The sequence below is a fragment of the Patagioenas fasciata genome, chromosome 24, assembly GCF_037038585.1.
Source record: "Patagioenas fasciata isolate bPatFas1 chromosome 24, bPatFas1.hap1, whole genome shotgun sequence".
NCBI lineage: Eukaryota > Metazoa > Chordata > Aves > Columbiformes > Columbidae > Patagioenas > Patagioenas fasciata.
The window spans coordinates 6609885-6634053 of NC_092543.1; the positions used below are offsets into that span (position 1 = coordinate 6609885).

Genomic DNA, 24169 nt, shown 5'->3' on the forward strand with positions numbered 1-24169 from the left:
CAAGCTCTCAAGAGTATGATATGAACATCTCAGTGTTAGTTACCATCCCAGCTGCCTGAGAGGGGTCTGTGTGGCAATGCAGTGCTTCCATGGAATGGCAGGTACCCAACAATGACAGAATCCTGTGACAACAAGCTCTGCCCCTACACGTGCAGGGACAGCCTGAACCCTCCAGCTAAAGCGTTGGTCACATCTTTGCAGGAGTCCAGCTGGGAAGCTGCGAAAGGCAACAGGGATAATTGCTGGCAGTAATAGGAAACACCAGGAGACAAGATAAATGAAAGATGAAGGTCCTGAGAGAGCAAGAAAGGGCAGAGAAGAGGAAAAGAAAATGGGAAGAGGTAGAGAGAGACCTCCCTTTCTGCTACTTCCTCCTCTATGTACATTGCCTCTTTAACAGGTAAAGTCAGAGGTGCCAACAGGGCTTTTCTGGAAGGGCGGCTGCAAGAAGGGACGTTGTAACTCAAACAGGAGAGCACCGAGAAAGCCTCGGAAGACAATAAGAACTGGCAGATGAAGCTTTGGTTACATTGACAGGGCTTTTGTGCAGCCCTGGGAAGATGTTGGCAAGGCTTGCGAATCAGGATCAGAATAAATTGGCAGGACAGCTCAGGGCCCTCCAGACTGGGGTGGGAAAAGGCTTTGCCAATTAAGAATGCAAAACCCCTCGCTGTATTTCACGCTCGAATAATTTAAGACTCTCCACAAAGTTTGTGTGAAGCAGTTGGCAGTGAGGCAGGTACCAGAGAACCCAAAGGGACTGTGCAAACAGCTCAGCCTTATCTGGATGTTGAAGGGCTGCTGGGAACCGCTTCTTCCTGCTGGAAACTGAATTAATTCACAGTATTACAATTAAGGAGAAAAGAAGGACACTCCAACCCCAGCCTCTTTCAGAGCAATTTCATTCTGTACTTTGTTCTCCCATGGCTCTTCTAGAGATGGAAACAGACTCAGGAAAGGTAGAAAAGCGGTTACCTATCTGTAAAGCATCTTTCCCAGTCAACTGATTGTGTGTGTCTGAGTTTCCAAAAGTAATTGGTAACAGATCTTTCTACCAGCTAGATCAATTAAAACATGTTGTGAGGTCCTGATACTCTAATTCACCAGTCCCAATGCTCAGTTAAATCACACCCAGCAGCCCTGTGCTGTCGGTTGTTCACGTCTCCCAATAAGTGACAAATGCCCACCCTGCAGAGAAGCTTTAGGCACAATCACAGTGCACGACTGACACATAGGAACAGGTATAGCACTGATGACTCTGTATGGACGGAGCCATGGCTCAGATTTACTGCCTTGTCTGTGCAAACAGCCGCGGTAGCATTTCAAAGCACAGACACAAATGGACGGAGCTGTCTGCATTTGCTGTGCCCGCAGTGTGAAATAGTGCAGCTGCAGAGCACAATAGTAAATAATAACAGAGGAACAATGAAGGCTTTGGAGAACCAGCTTGCAGGAGAGCAAGAGAGATGTTCCCAAAGGGAACTTGAAGTGAGGCATAGAAAGATACGCTGGAAAGCTTCCAGTTTATGCCAGAGCAGAGAAAATGACTCACTTGCTCTTGGCGTGGGGAGAGCGACGTGGAGGACTTTGCAAAAGGAAAGACGAGACAGCGTCTGCCACACTTTTGGAAGTAAGGTCTCTTCAAGCTACTTGTGTGCACCATGAAGCAGCCTGGCTGTTCTTGGGATCAAGTCTTGAGAGCAGGATCTGTTACACCCCCATGTGCCTGTCTGGGATTGACTTTTTGTGTAAAGCTGTGATCAGTCAGATAATTCAGTACTTGCTGCAGAAAGTGCACAGTGACATCCAGCCTGAGCAAGCGTGGAGGAGCAGATGGGTGGGATGGGGTCCTGCTTGCATTGCACCGATAGCTGGGAGGTGGGACGAAGGTGCTGGCAGGCAGGGAGGCTGCATTTGGATGAGAGGGCTGTGTCTTGCACTGGTACTCCCTTCTATCTATCCTGCCATGTATTAAATTGACCCAGGGAAAGCCTGAGCCTCATTGTGTCTGTAACCCATTGCAAAGTAGGGTTCCCTTTCCATTTATCATGTCCCCGCACAAAACAAATCCCCATCTATGTAGTGGCTGGCTAGCCAGGGCGCTGGGCAATGTGCTGCCTTCCTCACAGCCACGTTACAAATCAATGGGAAGGAATCATGGTCATTCTCCTTTTTGCTAGCAGCTTTGAAGTCTGCCTGGCTTCCAGCCTTATTAGAGTTAACGATACCTTGGTGCTCAATTGCATGCCTGTTCACAGGCATATACAGCCTGCATGTCTAAAGCAACCTGTCCTGGTCCAGTGCCAACTCACAGTAAGCCTGTCTGTGACCTGGATTGTCACCCTGACCAGCGGAAGAAGCTGGTGCTTGCTGGACTCTTTCTGGCTGCTGAACCATTGAGCAAGACAATGAGATCAGATGATGCATATTTATAATACACCCCACCTGACACATTCCAGGGAGCCTGAGACACGGCAAGTTCACAGAGCTAAATAAAACTGAGTTGAAAAGCTTGGCGGAATGAACACATCTCCAGTTTGGTTTTAAAGACAAGAGCGGGATTGGCTAATTTGAAGCATGCTCCAATAGCACACACAGCCCCAGGCACAAGCTGTTTCAGAGCCTCATGATGCAAAGGGTTAATGAAATGCTGTTCCCAGGAGAGCCAGAGATGTGAGCTGGAGGAGCTGATGAGCCAAAGGGTAGGATAAACAGCAGGGCTTGCAAGTCGCTGGAAATTTCAAAGGGATCTTAAGGAGAGGTGGAATAGGTTTTTCTGGGGGTAGTTCCCTTCACTGTGTATATTGAGTGAATGCCTTGCAGGGACAGCCAAGCATCCAGAGGGTAAAAGGGATTAAGAAGGGAAAGACGCTGCTTGAAAAGCTGGTGCAGTGGTGCTGGACCATTAGTGTGTGAGGCTGAATTGCCATTCTGCCCCTTAGTAGGATTTCCTTCATCCATCAGAGCTGGGTCCAAGTCTTCACGTCCCTTCCTTTTGCACAGGTTTGAAGGAGAGAGGAGAAGGGGAACACATCATCTCCATCTCTTGCCACCTAAGCCCTGCTCAGATATTGCTCCAGCTCAGATTCTTGACCAGAAACACCTGTGAAAGCACTTTGCAGTGAAGAGAATCTATCCCTGTGCGGACACAAATCAATGTTTGATGGTCAATTTGCGGTTTGCAGCGCCTCTTAACACCTGCAGCATCCAGAACCAGCTCTGTTACCAAGTGCTGTTCATCTGGTGACATATGGCGAGAGAAAGAGGCGCAGTTAGACCTCAGCGTGGGGAAGAGGATCAGTTTGGTTAGCAAAGGTGGCTGGCAGGGGTTTTGGGACGAGATTGTCTGGGCTTCATTTGGAGGCAAAAGCATAGCAAGGGCAGAGCTGATCCAGAAGCCCGTTCCTCTAGCTACAGAAAGCACCCAGGACCTCCCTCACTAGCAAGAGAAGGTGCTTGTGGTTTTTTCCTTACCACAGGAGCTGGAGATGCAGCCAGCCAAGCAAAGGTTAAACACAAAAATGAAGGCAGAGCAGCTCTTCTGCCTCTGTGCCCTGATATAAGTCGGAAGGAATTTTAAAAGCCGTCACAGCCTCTCCCCGCCGGGGTATCTGCTGATGTAACTCTCATTTACACAATTAGCTGCTAGTGCCAAGCCATGGCTGCAATGCTGCAGCTGCACAGAGCTTCAGCCTCATCCCCCTGGAAATCCCCGCTCTAATTCCTCTCTGCTGGAGACCAGACAGCCGGGTGTCCCCTGGGTCCTGAGTGCATCTGGAGCATGGGTGTCCCAGTGCCTAGGTACTAATCACAACGTGTTTAAGATCCCTGCCCACTTTGCTTTCCTCTGTAATTTGTACTAGACCAACTGGCACTTAAAGACTTTGCAAACCACTTGTCTGTCTCTGAGGAGGTTTTGGGAGAGCTCGGTGGTGTGGCCTGAAGATCCAGCCCTCCCTGGGGTGCCTGCTTTTAAGAGCATTCCCAACTTCAAGGGAACACATGGATGTGCTTGATGTCAGTGGGGATTTCACACACATTCCAGCAAAGGCAATTGCTTTGCCATTCACCAAGGGTGGAGGCATCTCGGATCTCCCCAGTAATGAGCAGCTTTCTCCCTTTCCTCGCCTGCAAGGGAAGCAGCAGTCATCCCTGGTTAAGTAGCATCTGGTTAAGTAGCTGCTGGCTGCAAAAGCATGTCTGGAATGTGGCTTTAACCCTCAGTGACCTCCCCTTGCAATGTTTCCCAGTGGCCATTAACAAGGATGGGGTTTGGAGAGCAGCAATAGGAGCAGTGTTAACCCCATGGGATCCAGCAGAGATGAGGACTTAGTTCTGCAGAGCAGTTGTTGTAGAGGGAGCTCCCCTGCAGATACCTCTTACCAGCCTGGTTTTAATTCTGCTCCCAGAGCCAAGTGTAGCAGTTGTTAAACACCACCTGGAAACGTGGTTTGATGGCTTAAGAAAGAAGCCTCTCTGTGTGAAGGGACAGAGCTTGGCAAAGTCATTACCATGCAACAGAAAGAGCCAGTTGTTCTCAGGGTCCAACAAGCAAGCAGCTATTTGCAGTAGCGTCCACCCATAGAAACTGAGCCCCTCTGTATGTGCACATGTATGCTACATGCTGTGCTTTCCACTCAGCCAAGAAACGCCTGCATTCAGTCCTGATTCTGGCGTGTCCCTGTCTCTCTGTGCCACTCAGTGGTGCTAGCAAAGAGGGGCCGGACGTGACCCTGTTGTCTCTAACCCATCCATCCAAATCCAGCACAGACCTCACCCTGCCCTCTCTCCATCCCACCTGGCCAGCTACACAGACCCCCCTGCCTTCCCATAGCCAGTGGCTTCACAGCTCACTGCAACAGTATGGAGGGTGCCCCAGCCTATTTTGAGGGAGAAGATGGTCCCTGGAGGTGGGAAATGTTATCTGATGTTTCCTCTGCCTCCCAGCCCTTAATTTCAGTTCTGCTTCATTTCCTTGCAGCTCAGCAGAGTAATGAACAATCAAATCACTTCGGTAATTTATTTCTTCTGCTGTACGGTTTCAAGTAGGTGATGGCACTTGAAATTATCTCTCCTGGAGGGATGAAGGGGCCAGATCCTGAGCCCCATTACACCAGTGCCTGTCTTTCTTGTTCTTAGCAGTCTGCTCGAGCTGCCCAGAGCACAGTGCAGTCCCAAATCCATGTTTAGCCAGAGATACAGCCTTGCTCTCTTGATGAGTCCATTAAGGTCATGCTATTACAAGCAGCCACCAGACGAGTTCTGTCAGATAGAAGGTACAGAGACCACAGCTCCGACTCTTATCGTTTGCATTAATAGAGTTAATTTGCTCGACAATCTTCAGCAGCACTCCTGGGAACATCTCACTCTGCTTGGCCATGTGTCCTGGGCTGTATTTGTCTCCTGCTGCCTGTAGGGTGCTCACAGCACAGGGCAGCTGTATCTGGAATATCCCCAAAGTGCGAGATCAGCTCCCTGTTTGCATATATGAGGAGATTGTTGGGAGCTGGGTGCAGACACAGAGTATGTGCAGCAGGGTGAGGAGGAACTGCTCTGCTTCTCTGCCATCTGACCGAAAGTACATCAGCTGTTGTGCAAATGAAAAGGTGGACAGGGCCACGGTTCTTGTCTTCCCTGGGAGCTGCAGCAGCACGGGGGGCTCTGGAGATCAACAGACGTTTGTTCGTGGCTTCTGAGATGACAAAACTATTTGTGCATGTTTGAGGATGACAAGACTGAAGATCTTGCTGGACACCATTTGCTTGGATACTCCACTTATCATAAGCAAAGAGAGAGGGTGAAAGTCTCAGCTGAGGAGATCACTACCTCACTACTATTAGTTTCTACTATTTGCAAAACTGGACTTTAAAGGATGTTCCTTAACACATCCCTGGTGAGAAAGAAACTGGTGCCAACCTCCAGCAGAGGAACAGGAGAAGAAGCCAGGGCTGGGATTTGAACACAGTCACAGAGGCTGCCAGAGCCGATCAGCCACAAGGTCACGCTGTAACACGGACAAGCCTTCCCCACCTCTAAATCTCCTTCTCCCTCCCTAATTCCATGCTGTGTGTCAGCCTTCCAGGCTCAGCGGTGGGCTGAGTGCTGAGATGTGGGAGGTCACCCCACTCTGGCACAAGGAAGTTTGTAGCCCTTAGGGAAAGAGCATCCTAGGGAGCGGAGAGGGGTCTCAGGGTCTCTGTGCGGGGTGCAGAGCTGCCTGCGCATGCTCTTTGATGCGGGACAGGCTCCGTACACCTTCCTCTTCAGCTTCCCCCATTCTGTTGCTCAGGTAACACTTTCAAGGCAGGTCCTCCAAGCAAATTTTTAGGTCAGTTATAATTGGGAAACCTCGCATAGAGCTATAAAACATCAGTTAATATGCTGGAACTATCTAGTTAAATGCCAATTATAAAACCCCATAAGCTCCTCAACTCGGATGTATTAATAACATAATTAAACATTTATTGCTTATGCAAATTAAAAGTTAAGTTAATCGGACATCAACGAAACCCCAGGAAGTGACCATTTAAGTAACTGATTTCTATTTAATTATGATTCCTTCCTATTATAAATCCCCCATGCCGTTCTTTCTGGACTGCTCTGCAGTGTTTACTCGAGCTGTTCAGACTCAGCATTCCCACCCCCAGTACCCATTCATAATCCCAGACAGCTGCAGCAATCGTATCAACAGCCGTGGACCTCGCACAGCTGGCAGCAGCTGGACTGGGTGCCCCTTGGACTTGTTGCTCCTTCTCCCACCTCCTGCTTGGCTGAGCTGTTAATACTAGAAAGGGCACAAGCAGAATTAAGTCTCCTCCAGATTCTGCAGATTTCGGGTGGGTAGAGGCGGTGTGCACCAGACCCATAGAAAGGCGCCTGCTGGGGGTGGCAACAGCAAGCATGTGTTTGTATTAATAGACAACCCATAGGCAGAAACGTGCTCCAATAAGCAAGATAAGGATTCAGAGCTGCAGAATCCACCCACGAGCCTTTTTGCTGGTTCCCTGCACACCTCTGGGGTAGTCATTTCACTTCTCTGTATCACCCCCCCAGGGAAGGGCACTTTCGCACAGTGGGGAAATGATGGACCTCAGGGGATGAGCGTTTCATGATGGGATCAGTTCCTTGGGCGGGCAAAACTGCGTGCCAGGAGAAAGCTACTGTTCATTACTATGGTAAAGTGGTAATTGAAAGGGCTGGGAGCTACAGCAGGACGATGAGATGAGGCCGGGAGATGGGAAATTAAGCGTTTCATTCCTTGAGGGATGGAGACATTTCCCCCGGCGAGCAGAACCTGTGCAACCGGGGCCATATGGATGGAGTCCCTCCCTCCGAGCGACAGGCGATCAGTTAAACCTGACAGGTGTGAAGTTGGCAATTTTCTTTTCAAAACTGAGATAAACAGGCTGGCAGGAGTGTGAGAGGAACAGAGAGATAAGATAAGGGAGAAATGAAAACATTCAGGTACCCTCTCTCCATGGGGCCCACAGGCAGATGATGGAGGACACTCAGATGCCAGGCTGGAAAAAGACTTGACAAGCAGGCATTAACAAAAAATAGAGACCCTTCCCTGTCACAGCTCCTCAATGGGCGCTCCCTTTGATCTCTTAAGATTTGACCCATATTCATCTCTTTAGCCAGCACTGAACTGCTCCTCCTGAGCTCGCTGGTGAACTACAGGACAGCGTTGGCTGCAAAAGGGCAAAAAGAGCATTTAGTGCCTCTTGGCACGCAGTTTTCTCCTCCAAATTCTACACAGTTCAGACAAAATCCTCTGTGTGTTTCCTACGAGGATCTGGGTTTGGTTTTGCAGTTGTGAAATCTATGGAGGAGGGAGTGTCCCTAACTCACCTTGCGCTGGGCTTAGTCAGATGAGGCCACAACACTCACCTCACCTGCTGAGGCTAAGGGAGCAACTCCAATGGCTGGTATCCATAGATTACTGCCTTTCAATATCTCAGCCCCTTGGGGCGATTCGACATTTTTAACCTGCATTTTAATCATATACGCATTTCTCTTGCTTTGCCTGCACCGCCACGCCTGACTCTGATTTCTGCTTTTGTGTAAAATTTTAGGAGTGCAACACACATCCAGGTTTTTATTTACAGACGGATCCTTGTTCTGCAAATAATATATAAGATAGAGCCTGTATCTAAGTGTGTCTGGGAAGGCTTGAAATGGCTTGCTTGGAGGAGGAGTGAACCAGCCGCCCTCACCTTCTTTCTGCCAAGCAACACTGAGGGCATTTGAGGCTCACAGCACTTCTCAGTGCCACAGGCCCCCCAGCTGGAATATATTTGCATAAAGCAATTTCCTCTAACAAATACGTTCATACAAATCAAACTCGAGTTTGCAAATAATCTGAAACCATGAAATAAAAAAGCAAACATATTTGTTACTACAAGTAATTCACTCAGCACTGCTCTAAACTGTCAAGTTTTTCTCGGCACTTGCTCTAGGAGGCTTAGTGGTAAATGTGACCTTGGGTGCCCTGACTTGAGCTCCAGCATGATTGCCTGTTATCTCACTATGAATTTTGGGTTTAGAGTCACGTATTTCTGGACAGATGCTCCATGATCTGACCCGTCTCCAGTGCTTCACAGACAGCCTGGTTTGACATCTCCCAGTCACAAGGCTTTTTTCTCTGTCTGTTGGAGCCTTTGGCTCTTGCACTTCTGTTTTGGAGCCTGCAATGAATGTGCATCCTTGGGAGATGCATTTGGTTTGTGCAAGGCTTTAATCCCAGCACGGGGGGGCATCTCTTTCCCAAGTGCCTGTACCTAGGGATATGGGCAGGTTGCCTGGTAATTCCATTATTACTCTGGACTATATCTCACTCTCATTTACTTAATATCTTAACTTATGTCACATTCTTTTGTGTTGGTGGAAATAAGCATCGCTCCAATGCAGCCAGAAAAGCTCCCAGTTCCAGGGAGGTAAATCTCATCCATGGTGTTGGCTCTGGTCAAGCCTGGCTCCCTGTGGCTGGCCCATGCTCAGCAGCGGGCACACAGGCTAAGAGTGATCATGAGCCTCTTGCTCATCCCCTCCTGCCCTGATCCAGCTCCTCTGTCAACGTCTTTGCTGATCGTGAGGACGCTGAGGTTGCTTTTGGGACCAGCAGTGCTCGCCTGCAGAGATGTGGCTTTGAGAAGAGATCCAAGCCACGCTGCTATTATTCCATGGGCTGCACACATACATTGCTGGCAGCCCCATCCCAACGTGTTTCTGTTTTGTTCCAGAGAAACACAATACTTAGGGGCACTGCATGGGAGTCAGCCCCTGCTGCGTTCAGCTCTCTGCAACCTGAGCTGCTAAGAAGAGGCCCCATGCAATGGATTTTATCCATCATCGCTTAACTGTGAGACATGAGTTCAGCATTTCCCAGGGGCTCATCCCAGTAGGACCATGGGCAAAGATAGTCCCTCCTATCCTCTTTTCCCTCTTAGACCTCCATCCCAGCTCCCTGGTGATTCTCTTTCTCCTCTCCTCTTCTTTCTCTTCTCTTCTCTTCTCTTCTCTTCTCTTCTCTTCTCTTCTCTTCTCTTCTCTTCTCTTCTCTTCTCTTCTCTTCTCTTCTCTTCTCTTCTCTTCTCTTCTCTTCTCTTCTCTTCTCTTCTCTTCTCTCCTCTCCTCTCCTCTCCTCTCCTCTCCTCTCCTCTCCTCTCCTCTCCTCTCCTCTCCTCTCCTCTCCTCTCCTCTCCTCTCCTCTCCTCTCCTCTCCTCTCCTCTCCTCTCCTCTCCTCTCCTCTCCTCTCCTCTCCTCTCCTCTCCTCTCTCTTCTCTCTTCTCTTTCTCCTTCTTTCTCTTCTCTCTTCTCTTCTCTTCTCTTCTCTTCTCTTCTCTTCTCTTCTCTTCTCTTCTCTTCTCTTCTCTTCTCTTCTCTTCTCTTCTCTTCTCTTCTCTTCTCTTCTCTTCTCTTCTCTTCTCTTCTCTTCTCTTCTCTTCTCTTCTCTTCTCCTTTTTCTTTCTATCTCTCTTCCCACAAACCTGGCTGCTGAGCCAACTGCTGAGGATCCAGTTCTGTTGGATGCTGCCCCTCTGCACCCCTGTCGTGGTCACTCCTCGGGCTACTGACCTGAACAGCTGCAGCTGAAGCGAAGCTACACTTCCAACATCTGTCATTACTAAGAGGAGCTGGCAGAAAGGCGAAAATGAGAGGAGTAAAAGACGTGGACATATAGATGCATCTCTCTGGATGAGGAGTGGCTGGGTTTTGGTTCAGATCTCCAGCAGATCATCCACGTGCTGAAGTTGGGTGCACAAATCCATTCCCAGGGCGTATTCTACTTAGAGAGTGGAACGCCAGAGGCAAGACAAAGAGCCTGTTGATGTCAATGCAAGGACGAGCATGCGCGTTTTCTCTCATCTCTTGCTTGCTTTGTCTCTCCCTCCCTTGCAAAAGTCTGGGTCTTGTGGAGTTGACTGCCTTGATCTTTGGGAACAAGGCTTTCTTTGTAGCACATATTCACACTCAGGAAGCTAAAGGAAAGGTAAACTGCTCTTCTCAATGCAGAGATCAGTAATGGAGTTGCAGGGATGCAGTGTGAATGATCTTGCCTCCCAATGGACCCTTAGCATTAGATACTTTTGATGCACAATCGTCACTATAGGGACATCCTACCATGTTAAATCAAAGCTTGGCATAGCCCGGTATCCTGGCCCTGACTACACCTAATTACACTCACCTAGAGAAAATGTAAGAAGAGCGCAAGTGCGTATTGACATTTTCCCAATAGCCTGTCCCATCTGCTGTGGTTAACGGCAACTTAAGAACATCCTAAGCCAGAGACAGTGTCACAATTTGTAATGGCTTTTGATGGATTTTTCTTCCCTAGGCTTTTCTAGCCACTTTCTCTTTCCTCACCTTAACTCCTGGCACCAGCAGCATCCTTTGACAAGGAATTTCACTGTTCCATCAGTACGGGGAAATGCTCCCACTTCCTTTTGTCTGCCTCGAATATTATCCCAGAATTTCATACAATACCATCTATGCCTGTGGCAAAACACTCATTCCCTGCCCACCTTCTCCAGGCTGTTTTGGAGATCGCTTGACCCTCGGCCTTCAGCAAGCAACCCCTCTACAAAACACATCACGGGAACAGACCCAGGCCGTTGGAAAGCAAACGCCATTTCTGCTGCTGTGCCTCTCCACACAGGCACGGGCTGCGAACGACGCACTCACGGGTGCGCACAAAATAAAGCAGAATGTATCTTTTGTTTTAAAATTCTTTATTTATAAAAAAGTACATTTTTTTTTTCCACAGCTGAGCCACTATTGGTTTTTATACAAGAAAAAGGAAGGGCGATGCAACACCCCACCCACACAAATTAGAGCCATGAAAATGCCCCCCCGACCCCAAACAAACAAATTACAAAGGATGGAAAACAAACCAACAAAAATCATAAAAGTCCGTTACATTATTATTATTTTTACTTTTTTTTTTTTAATTTTTTTTTTTACAAAAGCACTTACAACACAGGTTACCAAAAAAAACCAAAAAAGTGGGGTTGGGGTTGTCTGTCGTGTTTATTCCACAATGATAATTACAGCAGGAGGGAGAAGAAAAAGAGAGAGAAAAATCACTGGAGTTAAGGAATCATGTTTAAAAATGAAAGGCAAATTAAAAGAAAAACCAGATTCTCAGTGAGAGTACCAATACCAGTTTATGCCAGTGTAGGATCTGACTCCATATGCTCGCTACATTCACCCCCAGGTGAATTACGTATGGAAATCGCACTGGTCTGAAGTACAAACTCAACCCCTCTAAGGCTCGGGTTTCCTTCCCTTGCTGGTGGGCTGTGTCCCCCCCTTTGCCCATTGCACAGCCTGGCTGTGCTCTGCTCAGCCATCAGTGCTGGGGACAGGAGGATGAGGAGGCGGCGGTTGGACCCAAGACCTCCCCACCTTGCTCAGAGTTGCTCAAATAGACACCAAACCGCGTGAAGTAGGAAAGAGGGGGGTGAAGCTGCAGGTTAGGGGAGGGTAAAGTGCTACAGTGAGCCCCGCAGAATGAACAACAGGCATCGGTGCAGGGGGTCTGGCAGCATCTCCCACCGCTCACAGCCCAGCAAACAGACCCAAAGACTTGGGTGCTACAACAGGAGTGGTTGTGAACGTGGGAAGCATACAGTGAATTTCTAACCTACAACCTGCTCTGCCGCTTCTACTCTTAGCGTGAAATGGGACGGGGATATCCCCTTCATTCCCAAAGTACAAACCCTCTGAGCTTTGTGCAGCCTGCAGATGTTACGGATTCACCCATCTCCCACCCTGAGGGGGTAACAGGGTTTCCCCTCCACTCTTTGAGCATAATGGCTGGTGTGTGAAACTCCACAAATCTGTGTGTGTGCGTGCACTTGTGTACGGCAAAGAAAAACAGCAAAGGAGAGCAGCAGCCCCCATTCTCATTGCATTCCCTTCTCTAATTGCTTCAAGATCAATCTTTTGAATCTCTCTCTCTCTCTCTAACCCTCAGTGATTTCTGCTGAACGGTTGTGCTGGCTTTTTACTCAACATCAGGAAAATGGCTCCCTTTGTCCCTTACGTCTGTGCAATCAATTCGGTGCTACCAGTTCAGTTTGTTTGAGTTTTTTACTACGAAATCTTCGGCTTTTCTCCCTCCCCCTGGCTGAAAGAAAATGATTTAACAACAGGGGAAAAAGAATCTGGTAATTAAATAAGAGAAAATAGCATCACTAGTGTGAGTTGCAATGAATAATCCTAGAGATAAGCCCCAGTAGGAAAACAGATGGGGTATCTTTGCACATAAACTACAGGCTCGTTTTAGGTTGTGACACAGATGCGTCTGGTTCAGTACGGCTCCCTGAATGCACACGGGCAAGGGGCTCGGCCCAAATTCACCTGGTTTCTGTTTTGCGATGGGGACGTGCCCCAGTGTGACCAGAGGGTTGGCCTGGGGGCTCCCACCCCACCCTCTGCCGCTGGCTGTGGAGCAGGGGTGCTCCATATACAGCTGGGAGCTGTCGCTGGGGATGTTTCACACCTCCTTAGCACCTCTGGTGAAAGGGGGCAGAGAAGCAGGGGATTTTCCATCTGAGCCATGGCCCAGCCTGCGAGCTCGTGTGCACAGCTGTGAGAAGGGTCTCACCACCTAAAACCAGCATCTTGACTCCATGGCCCATGGCGAGAAACTGAACACAAAGGGACAAGCAACTCTGTCTCTCAAAGAAAGAGCAGACTGGCCCTCTGCCTCCCCTCACGGCCCAGGCACCGGGGTACTCTGGGGACCCCCAGACAGACTGTCACCCCCGAGTGACCATGCATGGTCCCCAGCACCTTCATTGCCCTGCAGAACCTCCCAGGGAGCAGGATGCACAGGATCTTCAGTTTGGCACCTCTACTGAGCTCACCTTGGCATTCAGGCAGGCAGGTCCCACCTCCTGATGCTGCTGGAAAACATGATCTAATTACCTTCAAGGGTCCCCTCAGAGCAATTTAACCTAGCGAAGGGAGTGATGCTGTTACTGGATCAAAACAGCTCTCAGGTGAAACATCAATCTGATTTTTTCCCCATACTTCTTTTTTTTCCTACCTTGCTATGGATTAATGGCTAATCACTTGGCTAATTACCACCCCAAGAGTCTCTCGCCCAATTAGCTGACCTTGCAAGGGACAGCAAGAAGCAAATTACTGCACGGAGGTGGCATTTCTCTATGGCTGTGGGGATGATTGCACCAGTGGAGTAATGCTGAAGGGCCCAGGGATGAGAGGAATGCACCAGTGAACCTTGAACCTGCAGGGTACGGCACTGCTATGCCAGGCAATACTGTCTTAAGGATCTTTCGCTCTAGGCTTGCCCAGGTTCTGCATGAAAAATAATCATTTGGCCCTTCTGAGCCACACTGGTGAGCGAATTGGCTGCGCTCTTTCCTAGACTTGTGCACTTTTGGGGAGCAAAACGTGTAATGTAGCAAAAAGGGAATTGCATGTAGGCTCTAGCTTGGAAAAACCATATTGCTCCACTGTCTCCTTTCCTTTCTCTGAGCCCCACTGTTGTTTTTGAGTCCTCAGTCAGCTGTGTGACAGTATGTGAACGGCAATGAATAACCCAAGGAGGCTACATCTTAAGAAAATGACACCTCTGAGTGCCAGGCTAATAACTACCAAAGCGTATTGCTTAGGACTGCTTGTTTATGTTCTCAGCAAGTCGTAGCTTAACTCCGGAACAGTCGTTCTGTCTGTTCTCCCTGTTCTCCCCCAGGCCTGTCCATTTCATTTGCAAGGCTTTGTGGCTCTGGTCTTTAGGACAGAACTGTACTGAGGGCTAATGTGAATTTTCCAGGTCAGCTCTGTGGCCCCTGCCTGTGACTAATGCAGAACATGAAAGAATTGCTGACGGGCTCTGCAGATTCTATAAAAGGTTGTTTTCTTCCCAATCCACCTCCTTGCAGTACGCGTTATATCTGTGCTGGGGGAAATTCGCAGAGGAGGGGCTGCGCCATGGATTTCCACTCCGCACTTGGTCACGGACCACCTGGAGTTTGGTGTTGGGGATGTTGTCACAACCCTTTTTGGAGCCTAGTTGTGAAGTCCAGATCTAAAGGGTTATTCACTCGAGAAATAGACTTTGTTGAGAATTATCTCTGGATCACAAGCTGTGCCGGCTCTGCACCGTACCCCCTGTTACACTTAAGTGAGCTGTGGCTAAGGTGTAACGCTCAGCAATGCTGCTCTGTCCCGATCCAGATTACAGGGTTCAGACTGGGGGGAATTAAAGCCCTGTGTACGCTGTTATCATCCCAAGGCACTGGAGGAAAGTCCTTCTGCGGGTTTACACCAGTCAGCCCCTACTAGTAATCAGAGATATGGAGAGATGTTAGAGACTTAACTTCTTTATGGGGGTTGCTTGGTAGGCGGGTGCTCCTGGTGGCAGTGGACAGCCACAGGGAGGTTTAGCCATATATTCTAAGCTTCAGCCCAGAGATCCCAAGAGAATCTCTGCTGTGTGGACACAAAGCAGCCTTCCTGTGGCATGCGGCTCCTGTGCCAGAGGCCAGGAAGCAGGGAGGTCTGGCAGGAACAGCAGCGAGATTACAGGGTAACAATCGGATTTCTCAGTCCACTACACCGCTAAGGCAATAAAAACCGGGTACAAACTGCGGATGGTTCGGGCTGAGCTTTGCGTTGTCTGCACCAGGGACCGCATGCTAAGGGAAAGCTGCCTGGATCAGAGACCTGACCTTGACTCATCTGCGTGGGTCTGGCTCTGCACCCTCCCTTTTGGAGCAGGATAACCGCTGGATGCTGTGGAACAAAACCCAGCGGGTAAGGCAGGAGGAGAATTAGTCCTGCTATTTTTAGACGTGCATGATAATACAGCTCAGAAAACTGGGGATTTCTTTTCAAACAAAAGATTTATTTATACATCAAATTAAAAAAAAAAAAAGAAAAAAACACCAAAAACACCACACAAGAAGAAAAATGAGCCCCAACCCAATGAATGTAATTTGGATATGGTCAGTGTTAGTCAGAGGGCCCTGAAGTCTGGAATCCCATTTATCCACAGAGCAGAGATAGCAGCAATCCAAGCCTCCCCATCACAATGCGTGGCTCAAGGGAGGGAGGATGAGATAAACACCCCAGGCTCTCTCGCTCCTGCCCTATCTGCCAAGCCTTTGCTTAGAAGTGGGATGTGACTTTTTAAAAGTGGCAATCAATGCAGACTAAGCATGTTATCCAGGGGCTGGGGTTGTTGCTAAGGGACTTAGAGAGAGGCAGCCCTGTGTTCTGATCCGAAAGAGAAAAAAAAGTGTAAACATGTGACAATTAAGTTTTAGTGGTATAATAACACTTAAGGGCCTGATCCTGTACCGCAGCCCTCAAAGACACTGGATGGTACCCTGGAGATCTGCCCTGTCGGGCTCCGCAGAGCAGCGCTGCAGGCAGTTGAGTTTGTGGGGAAAGCAAAGTGGCATCTGCTGTTCCGCTCCCCCAGGGCTGTGGCACCCAGGTGTGTGCAATGACACAGCCAGATGTGTGCAATGACACAGCCAGATGTGTGCCATGGCACAGCCAGATGTGTGCCATGGCACAGCCAGATGTGTGCAATGACACAGCCAGGTGTGTGCAATGACAGCCAGGTGTGCGCAATGGCACAGCCAGGTGTGTGCAATGACACAGCCAGATGTGTGCCATGGCACAGCCAGGTGTGTGCAATGACACAGCCAGGTGTGTGCAATGACAGCCAGGTGTGTGCAATGACACAGCCAGGTGTGTGCAATGACACAGCCAGATGTGTGTGCCATGGCAGCCAGGTGTGTGCAGGATACACCACACACAACTGCTGGGCAGAGTTAACTGCTCTGCTGCTGGTACCAGCAACAACAGCAGCAACGGGGACAAAAAGAGCCAGCGTTTCTCTGAGCCATCATAGGGGAAAAAATGTCAGCAATAAATACTCCTTTTCTGTCTTCCAAAAGAACACTCATACAAAGACAGAAAATGAAAAGCCGGGAAATAATAAATGGTAGGAGGAAAATGGCAGCTCTGTTTCCCTGCCCTGCTATCAGCCCGTGCACCTGGGGTTTGTTCTAGGGCTTTTTCTCTCCCCTCTCTCGTTTTGCTTTTATTGAGTCACTAAAAAGTGGGAGTGGATCTCCCCAGGCATGCAGCGGGCAGTGGGAATGCTACCCACACCTCACTGAAAAGAAAGCGATTAGGAAAAACACCACCAGTTCACCCGATAATGGCACCTCTGCCTCCAGTGCCACAAGCTTTCCTGGCTTCCAGCCTTCTATGGACAACCCACTTGACCCCTCCCAAGGTTAAAAACAAAACAAAACAAAACCAAAGACAACATACAAACAAATTCCAGTGTTTCAGGGGTGTGGAAGTGGGAGGAGGAACCTCGGAGGGGGAAGTGGGGCTGAAGGGCACTCTGAGACATGAAGACACAAACAGAGTGTAATATACAGGCTGGGCAACAGTCGTTAAAGCAAATAGTAACACCTAAGCCACCGACCAATACAAACACCACAGAAGGGGACGAAAGTCATCAAGAGAAATTAAAAAGCAAAACCAAAACGGAGAAAATAATTACCCAACCTCCCACCTCCCATACACCCCAAAAATGATCTGTAAGCAAAGCTGCCCTCCCTCCCCGCTCGCCCCAGCCCGCCCGCGCTGCCAGCGCTGGGAGCGTCCACAGTCTGTGCCCAGGGCGCAGGGCCGGCCGGGCGGGTGTGTGCGGGGGGACGTGCGTGCAGTGAGTGTGCAAGCGGCCGCCGCACACTCGGCTCCGCTCAGCAGGGATGCAGGGGGAGTGGGAGGGCATCACTCGTGTGTACGTGTTTGTGTGTGTGTGTGTGTGTGTGTGTGTGTGTAGCAATGGGGTGCCGGGCTACACGTACCACTCCTTTTTGGAAATAAAAGATCCGTCGTTCTGTGAGACCATGTTCTCCGCTATGTCGAGCTGCTCGGGGTCGTACTGAAAGCCGAGTGTCCTTTCGTCGTAAGGTTCAGGGTGTGCTTCCCCCTCATCTACCGTGAAGTAAGGCCGCTTAGCATCCTCCTCGTACTTGTTGGGGCCGCCCAGCTTGCGCTCTCCTCCTGCATCCTCATCTTCGTCTTCATAGGTGCTGCCGCCCAGCGGGCCCGGCTTCTTCTCGTCATCTGAGTCATCAGGGTACTGGAGGTTTTGGGTCATAGGAGGGTGATGCTGCGGGATGCCAGCCTTGCTGTAGCCATTGCCGTACACGTGCTTCTTTGTGCTGTAGTCACCCTTGAAGGTGTGACGCCGGCGCCGGAGTACCACAAAGAGCACCACGGCCACCACCAGGACCAGCGAGACTCCTCCCACTATGCCCCCAATCACCGGTGTGGGGATGTTCGGCTGCACCATGGATTTGCGATCATCGATTGGAGACGGGGTGTAGGGAAATTCTGGGTAGGAAAAGACAGATGGAAGGGGGAACAGTGTCAAACCATGCGGAAACACACCCTCCCTCCATGCTTTCATTGCCGTTTTTGGGGAGTGCAGGGGTGGGAAGATGAGGGTAAGGAACAGGGAAGGGAAAAACCAGGGAAAGGGGAAAAGGGTGCGTTCTCACAGGGGTCAGCGCACGGGAGCTCTGGCTCAGCAAGGGAACGCAGCGTGCCGTGCCAAGCTCGCCAAGCCTCATGCAGGAGCCCAGCAAGCTGGAAGCGGTGTTTCCCCACCCCACCCCACCTCACTGGTTTCTCCAGACAGGCTCAGATCCCGCAAGCCCAGTGCCTTGAGTCCAGACACTTCCCGTTTAACTGGGTGACATGTTAGGTCCAGTTTATCAGGGCACACTGACAGGCCCAGGGTGCCTCTGCCGGGGAGCAGGACCCAAACCCCATCCAACGGTGGGCACCAAGCTGCCGTGACTACTCCCGTAGATGCCACCCTGGACCTGCCAGCTTTGCATCCCCACTTCTCAGTATCCCAGCCCAGCATGACCCCAACCAGCCCCGGCTGGGCCAGAAAGGAGCAGCAGGTTGTGATCTCCGCTCCCACGAGTGACCTGCAGCTGCACAGTGCTGCTCAGGTCACAGCTGGGTCCTGAACCCCCTTGCTGCCCTGGCTGTGCTCTGCAGCACAGGGACACCGACCTCCCACTGCTCCTTTTTCTTCTGCTTTTTCTGTGGCCAGCATAGTGCTACTGCTCATGCTAATCTTGTTCCTACAGCTACCCTGACCTATTTAAAAAATAAATAACTCAAAAGAGGAAAAGAAAAGAGATGAGAAAGAAGCTTTCTTCTCTTTCAGGCAGTTCAGCACCCAGACTTAGGCACAGATAAAGTTTGATCCAGGACTTAAATAAACCTTCCTAATACTCCCTGGGCACAGCTACAGCCCCTGGCCAAACTCAGCTTTCACAAACTGCCTTTTGACCATTCATGTCCATGAGGCATTAAGCATCACATGGCTATCTCAGTCTTTCTCCTGCCTCTGAATTTAGACAGCGGGCACCTGGTTAATGCCCCTGGCAGCTTTGCCTTTGCACACCATGCTCAGACACCTCGCACTGCTTTTTCCACCCCCAAGGCCTGTCTGCCAGCTCTGCTCGTAGCTGCAAGCTGTTATTGCTGCTCCAGAGCCTCCTGGCCCTCGTATTTTACCAAACCAAGGAGAGGCACAGACCAACCAGCAATCCCAGCACGCTCTCCCAGATCAGACAGAGTGGGGTGATGGGGAAGAGGAGGCTCAAAGGCAGCAAAATCAAAAGGGATGGGAGGTAATTCTGATTCCTGTCCCCTCTCCACATACCTGTGGGACTGCCTGCTGCTGGCAGACACATTTCTGCATTAGAGCAAGAAGCCCTGTACAAGGACAAGACGAGCAGGGTGCGCGTTTCCCTGCAGCACAGCTTAGCCCCGCCACTAAGGAAGAGGGGAGAAAGAAGCTTCCCCCGGGTAGAGGCAGCTCCTAAAACAGCTGCACATTTTGGACACGGGTACTGAATCTGAGCAATTGCTGGGCTGATCTTTGCAGCATAAACGTTTTGCTTATGCCCAAGAGCTTTTTCACTCCTTCCTTCCCTGAAACATCATCCCAACAACAGCAGCTTGGTTTCTGCAGTGCTGGCTTGCCCTGTGCAAAGCCTCACGAGCCTGAAACCGCACACAGCACAGCACACCGGGCAGAGCGGGCTGGCGTACAGGCAGTGGAGGGGCTCCCTGCTGCAGCCACAATGAGAAGCAAGACATTGTGCAGGCAGGAACCAGCATCTCTTTCCAAAGACAGCCTCCAAGAGCAGGAGCAAGGGCATGTATTTCAGCACAGGGAGGTGCGACTGGGTTCTGGAAAGCCAAAACCACACGTTGCATCCACAGAAGGCTTGTCATAGCCAGCTGGTTAATGCAAAACTTCTCTGCAGAGACAGCAAGAAATGTCACGTCCATCCCCTGGTAGTCTTGGCTGCTGAGGGCTCAATTTAATCAACCCAAGCATCTGTGCAGCCCTTGCACTTGCTCCCCCTGCCCATGCCACATTCCCAGGCCTGCCCCTTGCCATCACATCTGCAACCCCATGGAGCTCAATTTCCAAAACTGTGCACAAAGCAGGGGTTCACCTAGAGCTTAAGTAAGTGTACGGAAAGGCCAATGAGCTGGCTCAGACCCCAGGGGCTGTAACTTTGATTTTCCCTCACCCACAACTCCAATCTGAAGCCTCCTTCTACCTCACTTTTCCCCACAGCCAGGCTGATTCTGTGCATGGGACTGCAGGTCCCAACGTCCCACCCTGAAAAGACCCAGACGCAGCGTGCATGCTGGGCACAGGCTCCCTACAGCCGCACTGAGCCCCCTGCCTCCCAGCTCTGGAAAACAGGCAGATCTGAGACAAGTCTGTGCACAAAACCAAAAGGAGCTTGGCCCACTTTTCTATTAAAAGCCTCATTAACAGCCCAGGTTGGACACACGAAGTGAAAGGGGGGGATGTTTTTCTACCTTTCTTATATATATATGTATATATATATTTTTTTTTTCCTGTCCTTCGTGCTGTTCACCTTCATGCCAGCCCCCCCATCACTGCCAGTGCCGTGGACACAACCAACACGCAGCCGTGCTGGATTTCACATGTTCAGGGAAGGAACTATTTTCTGCTCAGAACCCATCCCCGTCCCCCCCGCGGTGGCCCAGTTCCCATGCCAGAGAAAACAAAACCGAACTGTGGGAAGAGCGGGAGAAGAGAGATGTGAAGATCGCAAGCCAGCAGCCGAAATCATCCCCTCCCTACCCACACGCTCGTCCGCCCACCACTCCCCCCGCAGCCTGGAAAGGCGAGCGGCGCTGCGGATGCGGCCGGGGGCCGTGGCGGAGCCCCTGGTCGGGGGGGGGGCGGTGGGACCAGGCGGGAATGAGCGGCCGGGGGGCAGCGGGAGCGGGCGGGCTCGGCCCGGCACCGCCGCTGGAGGGCGGCACAGACCGCGCTGCGAGCCCGCTGGGGGGTCCCCGGGCCGGGCTCCGCCACAAGGTCCCCTTGGCGAGGGCAGGGGGGGGACAGCGTGCCACCCCCCGCCCCTCCCCTGCTCCCCCGCAGCTGGCTCCCTTTGATTTGTCCCTCCAGCCCTGTCCCCGCACTGCCGGGCACAGCCTGGCACATCTGCAGCCTTTGCCACAGCGCCCCGGTGTCCAACAGGCAGGTTAACGAACGGCTCGGGACAGCTGCGGCTCTCCGCGGGTGTTGCTCCGCACGCATCCATTGTTGTCAGTCCCACAAAGGGGGATTTACCCCCCTGCCCACGGGGTTCCGTGCCTGGGGTGCAAAAGAGAGCGCAAGAGCAGCCTGGAGAGGGAAGGGGAAGTGTGGGAAAAGGATCCCCTTTTTGTGTTCGAGGGGTGCGTGAAATTTCTGGAAACTGGTGCGATGCCTGAGTGTGCTGGGGGCCCCATGTGAAAAATCCATTAGGAAGAGTCTGGAGAGAATTAAAGCCGCTGTGAGAAGTGGACTGGAGAAACAGGAGACAGCAGAGTCAGAGGGAGGGGGAACAAGCTAGGCTTTAATTCCAGCATAAAAAACCAAACATTTCCCACCCCCTCCTGCTGTATGAATAGGAATTAAAGCAGCAACACTATCTGCCCACTGCCCGGCTCTGCCAGCTGTTGCATTCAGCCCGGCTTCCTGTCCCCATACCAGGAGCTGGACCTCTGGGGCGGCAGCTGGGAGCGCAGAGAGATGGGGGTTGCCCTGGGCTTCGCTCTGGCACCCGGCCCAGCCCACAGGTTCTCTTTGATCCCTGTGTTCAAGGCGGGAGGGCTGCAGCATCTCCCTGCCCCAGCTCCTGCAGCACCCAGAGGCACAGCACTGCTGCACCGCAGACGAATCAGGCCCTCCCCATCACAAGAGTGCCTTCAAAAATACACATTTTAAAAACCACATCTTTCCTCTAATGACTGGTTTCCAAAAAAAAAAAGAGTATGCAAATCATCCTGCCGCTCCATTAGTCCTTTATCTAATGTTTTCTGAACACGCTGGCCAGTTTCAGGGCTATCTGACAAGACAAGGAGCCAAAATTATCCCTATCATCAAGTTCTTGGAGAGACCTAGAGTGGAATCCCTGGGAGAGGTGGGAGCTAAACCTCATTAGACATCAGAGAACCCACAGGGACAAGAAGCTGTTCCCAAGGGCAGGAAGGGCCCGGATCAGAAAAAGCGCATTTTCAGGCACCAAGTAATTCTATGAAACGCAGATCCACAGGAAACCAGCTTTCAGAAGCCCTTGTGCTCATCACACTGCTTAGATATTTTAAAAGATACCACTTCCTGCGGACACATTTTTTCTTGAAGTCACATTTCCATTCTTTTCCCTTCAATCATGAGGGTCAAGGAAAAACCCAGCACCAGCTGAGATTCTCGCTGTAGCCATGGGCATGTAGGAAAATGTCAAACTCCATGAGAAATTACCTTTTGGACATGTGTCAGCCCAAGCTGCTCCTCGCATGAAGCTCCTCCAGAGCCTTGCAAAGTCAAGCACCCACTGCAGTGGGAAGCTGGGGCGACTTGGGCTGGCTCCAGCCAGGGTGAGCAGCAGGAACCTTGAAGTCAATGGGCTCATGGAGCTCCCCAGATGGCCTCAGCAAATACAGTGGTGGTTTTTTTATATGGCAGATTGCTGGTGGCAAACTCTCCCTGCCAGTGCAGTCCACGGCAAATTATCCCAGGACTTTGACCCGCTGTGTTAGACTTGTGCATAAATGAAGATAGGGAGGTACCTCTGGACCCGCCTTAGCCCAGACTGAGCTGCAGTTTGAGAAGCCTGTAGCACTGCTGTCCTTTTTCCTTCACAACAGCCCTTGCACCTATGCATGCCCACCTCTGGCTTCAAGGGATCCTGCCGTTCCTCTCCCTACCCGGGGTCTCTACTCTCCTCGTGTGGAGCAGGATGGGGGGGGGGAGGCAGTGAGGGTGGAAAAACCACTGGCAACTAATCCAGAAGTTTAGCAGCTGCCACTGGCATTTCAGACTGTGACAGCTCTTAGGCCAGATGCCAAACGTCTCTTAGGTTTTAATCTCTCTGTCAGGTCACCTATCGCTTGTCAATCAAGCGCTGCTCCCGCGGGGGCCGTTGGCACAGGTGCCATCAGACAGGATGCAGCGGACACTCCTACCCACCCTCCAGAAGATCAGCATCAGATGGGACCCCCCAGGCTTGTTCCTTTTGAGCCCTCGGGCCCTATGTCCTCCCACCTACAGAAGCCACCAGCACTTGTTGGTGCAGCGTGGCACGGCCCTGGCCGGCAGCTGGGCTTTGGGGGCGCTTGCTCTATGCTCAGGATTTAACGCTATCTCTCACGCCCTGAGCCGTACCGAAGGCCAGCTGCCGCATGGCAGAGGGCTCCAGTGAGCCCCGCAGGCTGTTTGCACTGACCTTGCTGGGACGAGACCGCTGGTGGTGTGTAAATAACTCCCTGGTGCAAGCCAAGCAAATGTGGGGGGGACATCAACCCCTGCTGGCCTCTCCTCCCCCCAGCAGCCTGTCACACATCCAAGGCCAGGGCTGCAAAGTCACACAGAGTGTCCCAATCCCACAGACCCTCCCCAGGGCACCTGCACATCCTATCCTGTCTCCTGGAAATGCAGGGGGTGCAGCGGCAGGGCTGCACCAAGCAAGCAGAGCAGCCTGCAGAATCCTGAGCAAAAGAGCCCTTCCTGGCCATGGCAATCAGGCGGGAGCCCTGCAGCAGAGAAGGTGACAGCAGTCACGCTTCTGCACAGGCTCTGCTCCCCCAGCTCCAGCACTGTGACCCTCCTTCGGTTTTGATGTTTGCCTGGTGCTTGAAGGCCCACGGGGAGAAGAGATGTTTTACATCTTTCTCCTTGTGCTTCCTCTGGCTGAAGCCGGTACACAAGTGCACAAATGTCCCCCGCACACACACGCAAACGTGTATGTACACACACGTGCACAAGGGCCAAGGTATGTATATGCACTGCCGCCCACAGCCTACACAGCCAAGCACATCTTCACGAACACGCATATTCACACATGCCAATGCACTGATGCTCCTGCGTCCTGCATGCACAGGTGACCGTGCAGCAGGGCATCCCTGTGCAGGCACGCAGGTCTGGGAGCTCCGTTTGTGTGCCAGGATGCAGATCAGGGTCACACATATGTGCATATGTACAAGAGCAGCTCTCTGTGCAGGCCCAGAGGGACATGCATGCAGTCTATAACCACAGCC

The 24169-nt window shown here is 51.2% G+C and overlaps 1 protein-coding gene across 4 annotated transcripts in view; it reads right to left on the bottom strand.

The window, feature by feature from the left end:
• The window catches only part of NECTIN1 (nectin cell adhesion molecule 1), a 94500-nt gene that overhangs the window by 20361 nt on the left and 49970 nt on the right, over nucleotides 1-24169 (bottom strand). Inside the window, exon 6 of one of the 4 annotated variants that reach the window (XM_065855807.2) lies at nucleotides 11216-17905. The exons of the other annotated variants lie outside the window; for them this stretch is intronic. Coding sequence (XP_065711879.1) covers nucleotides 17364-17905 — 542 coding nt within the window. The 3' untranslated portion in view covers nucleotides 11216-17363. Of the gene's footprint in view, nucleotides 1-11215; nucleotides 17906-24169 lie in introns of those variants that run through there. 4 annotated transcript variants of the gene reach the window in all.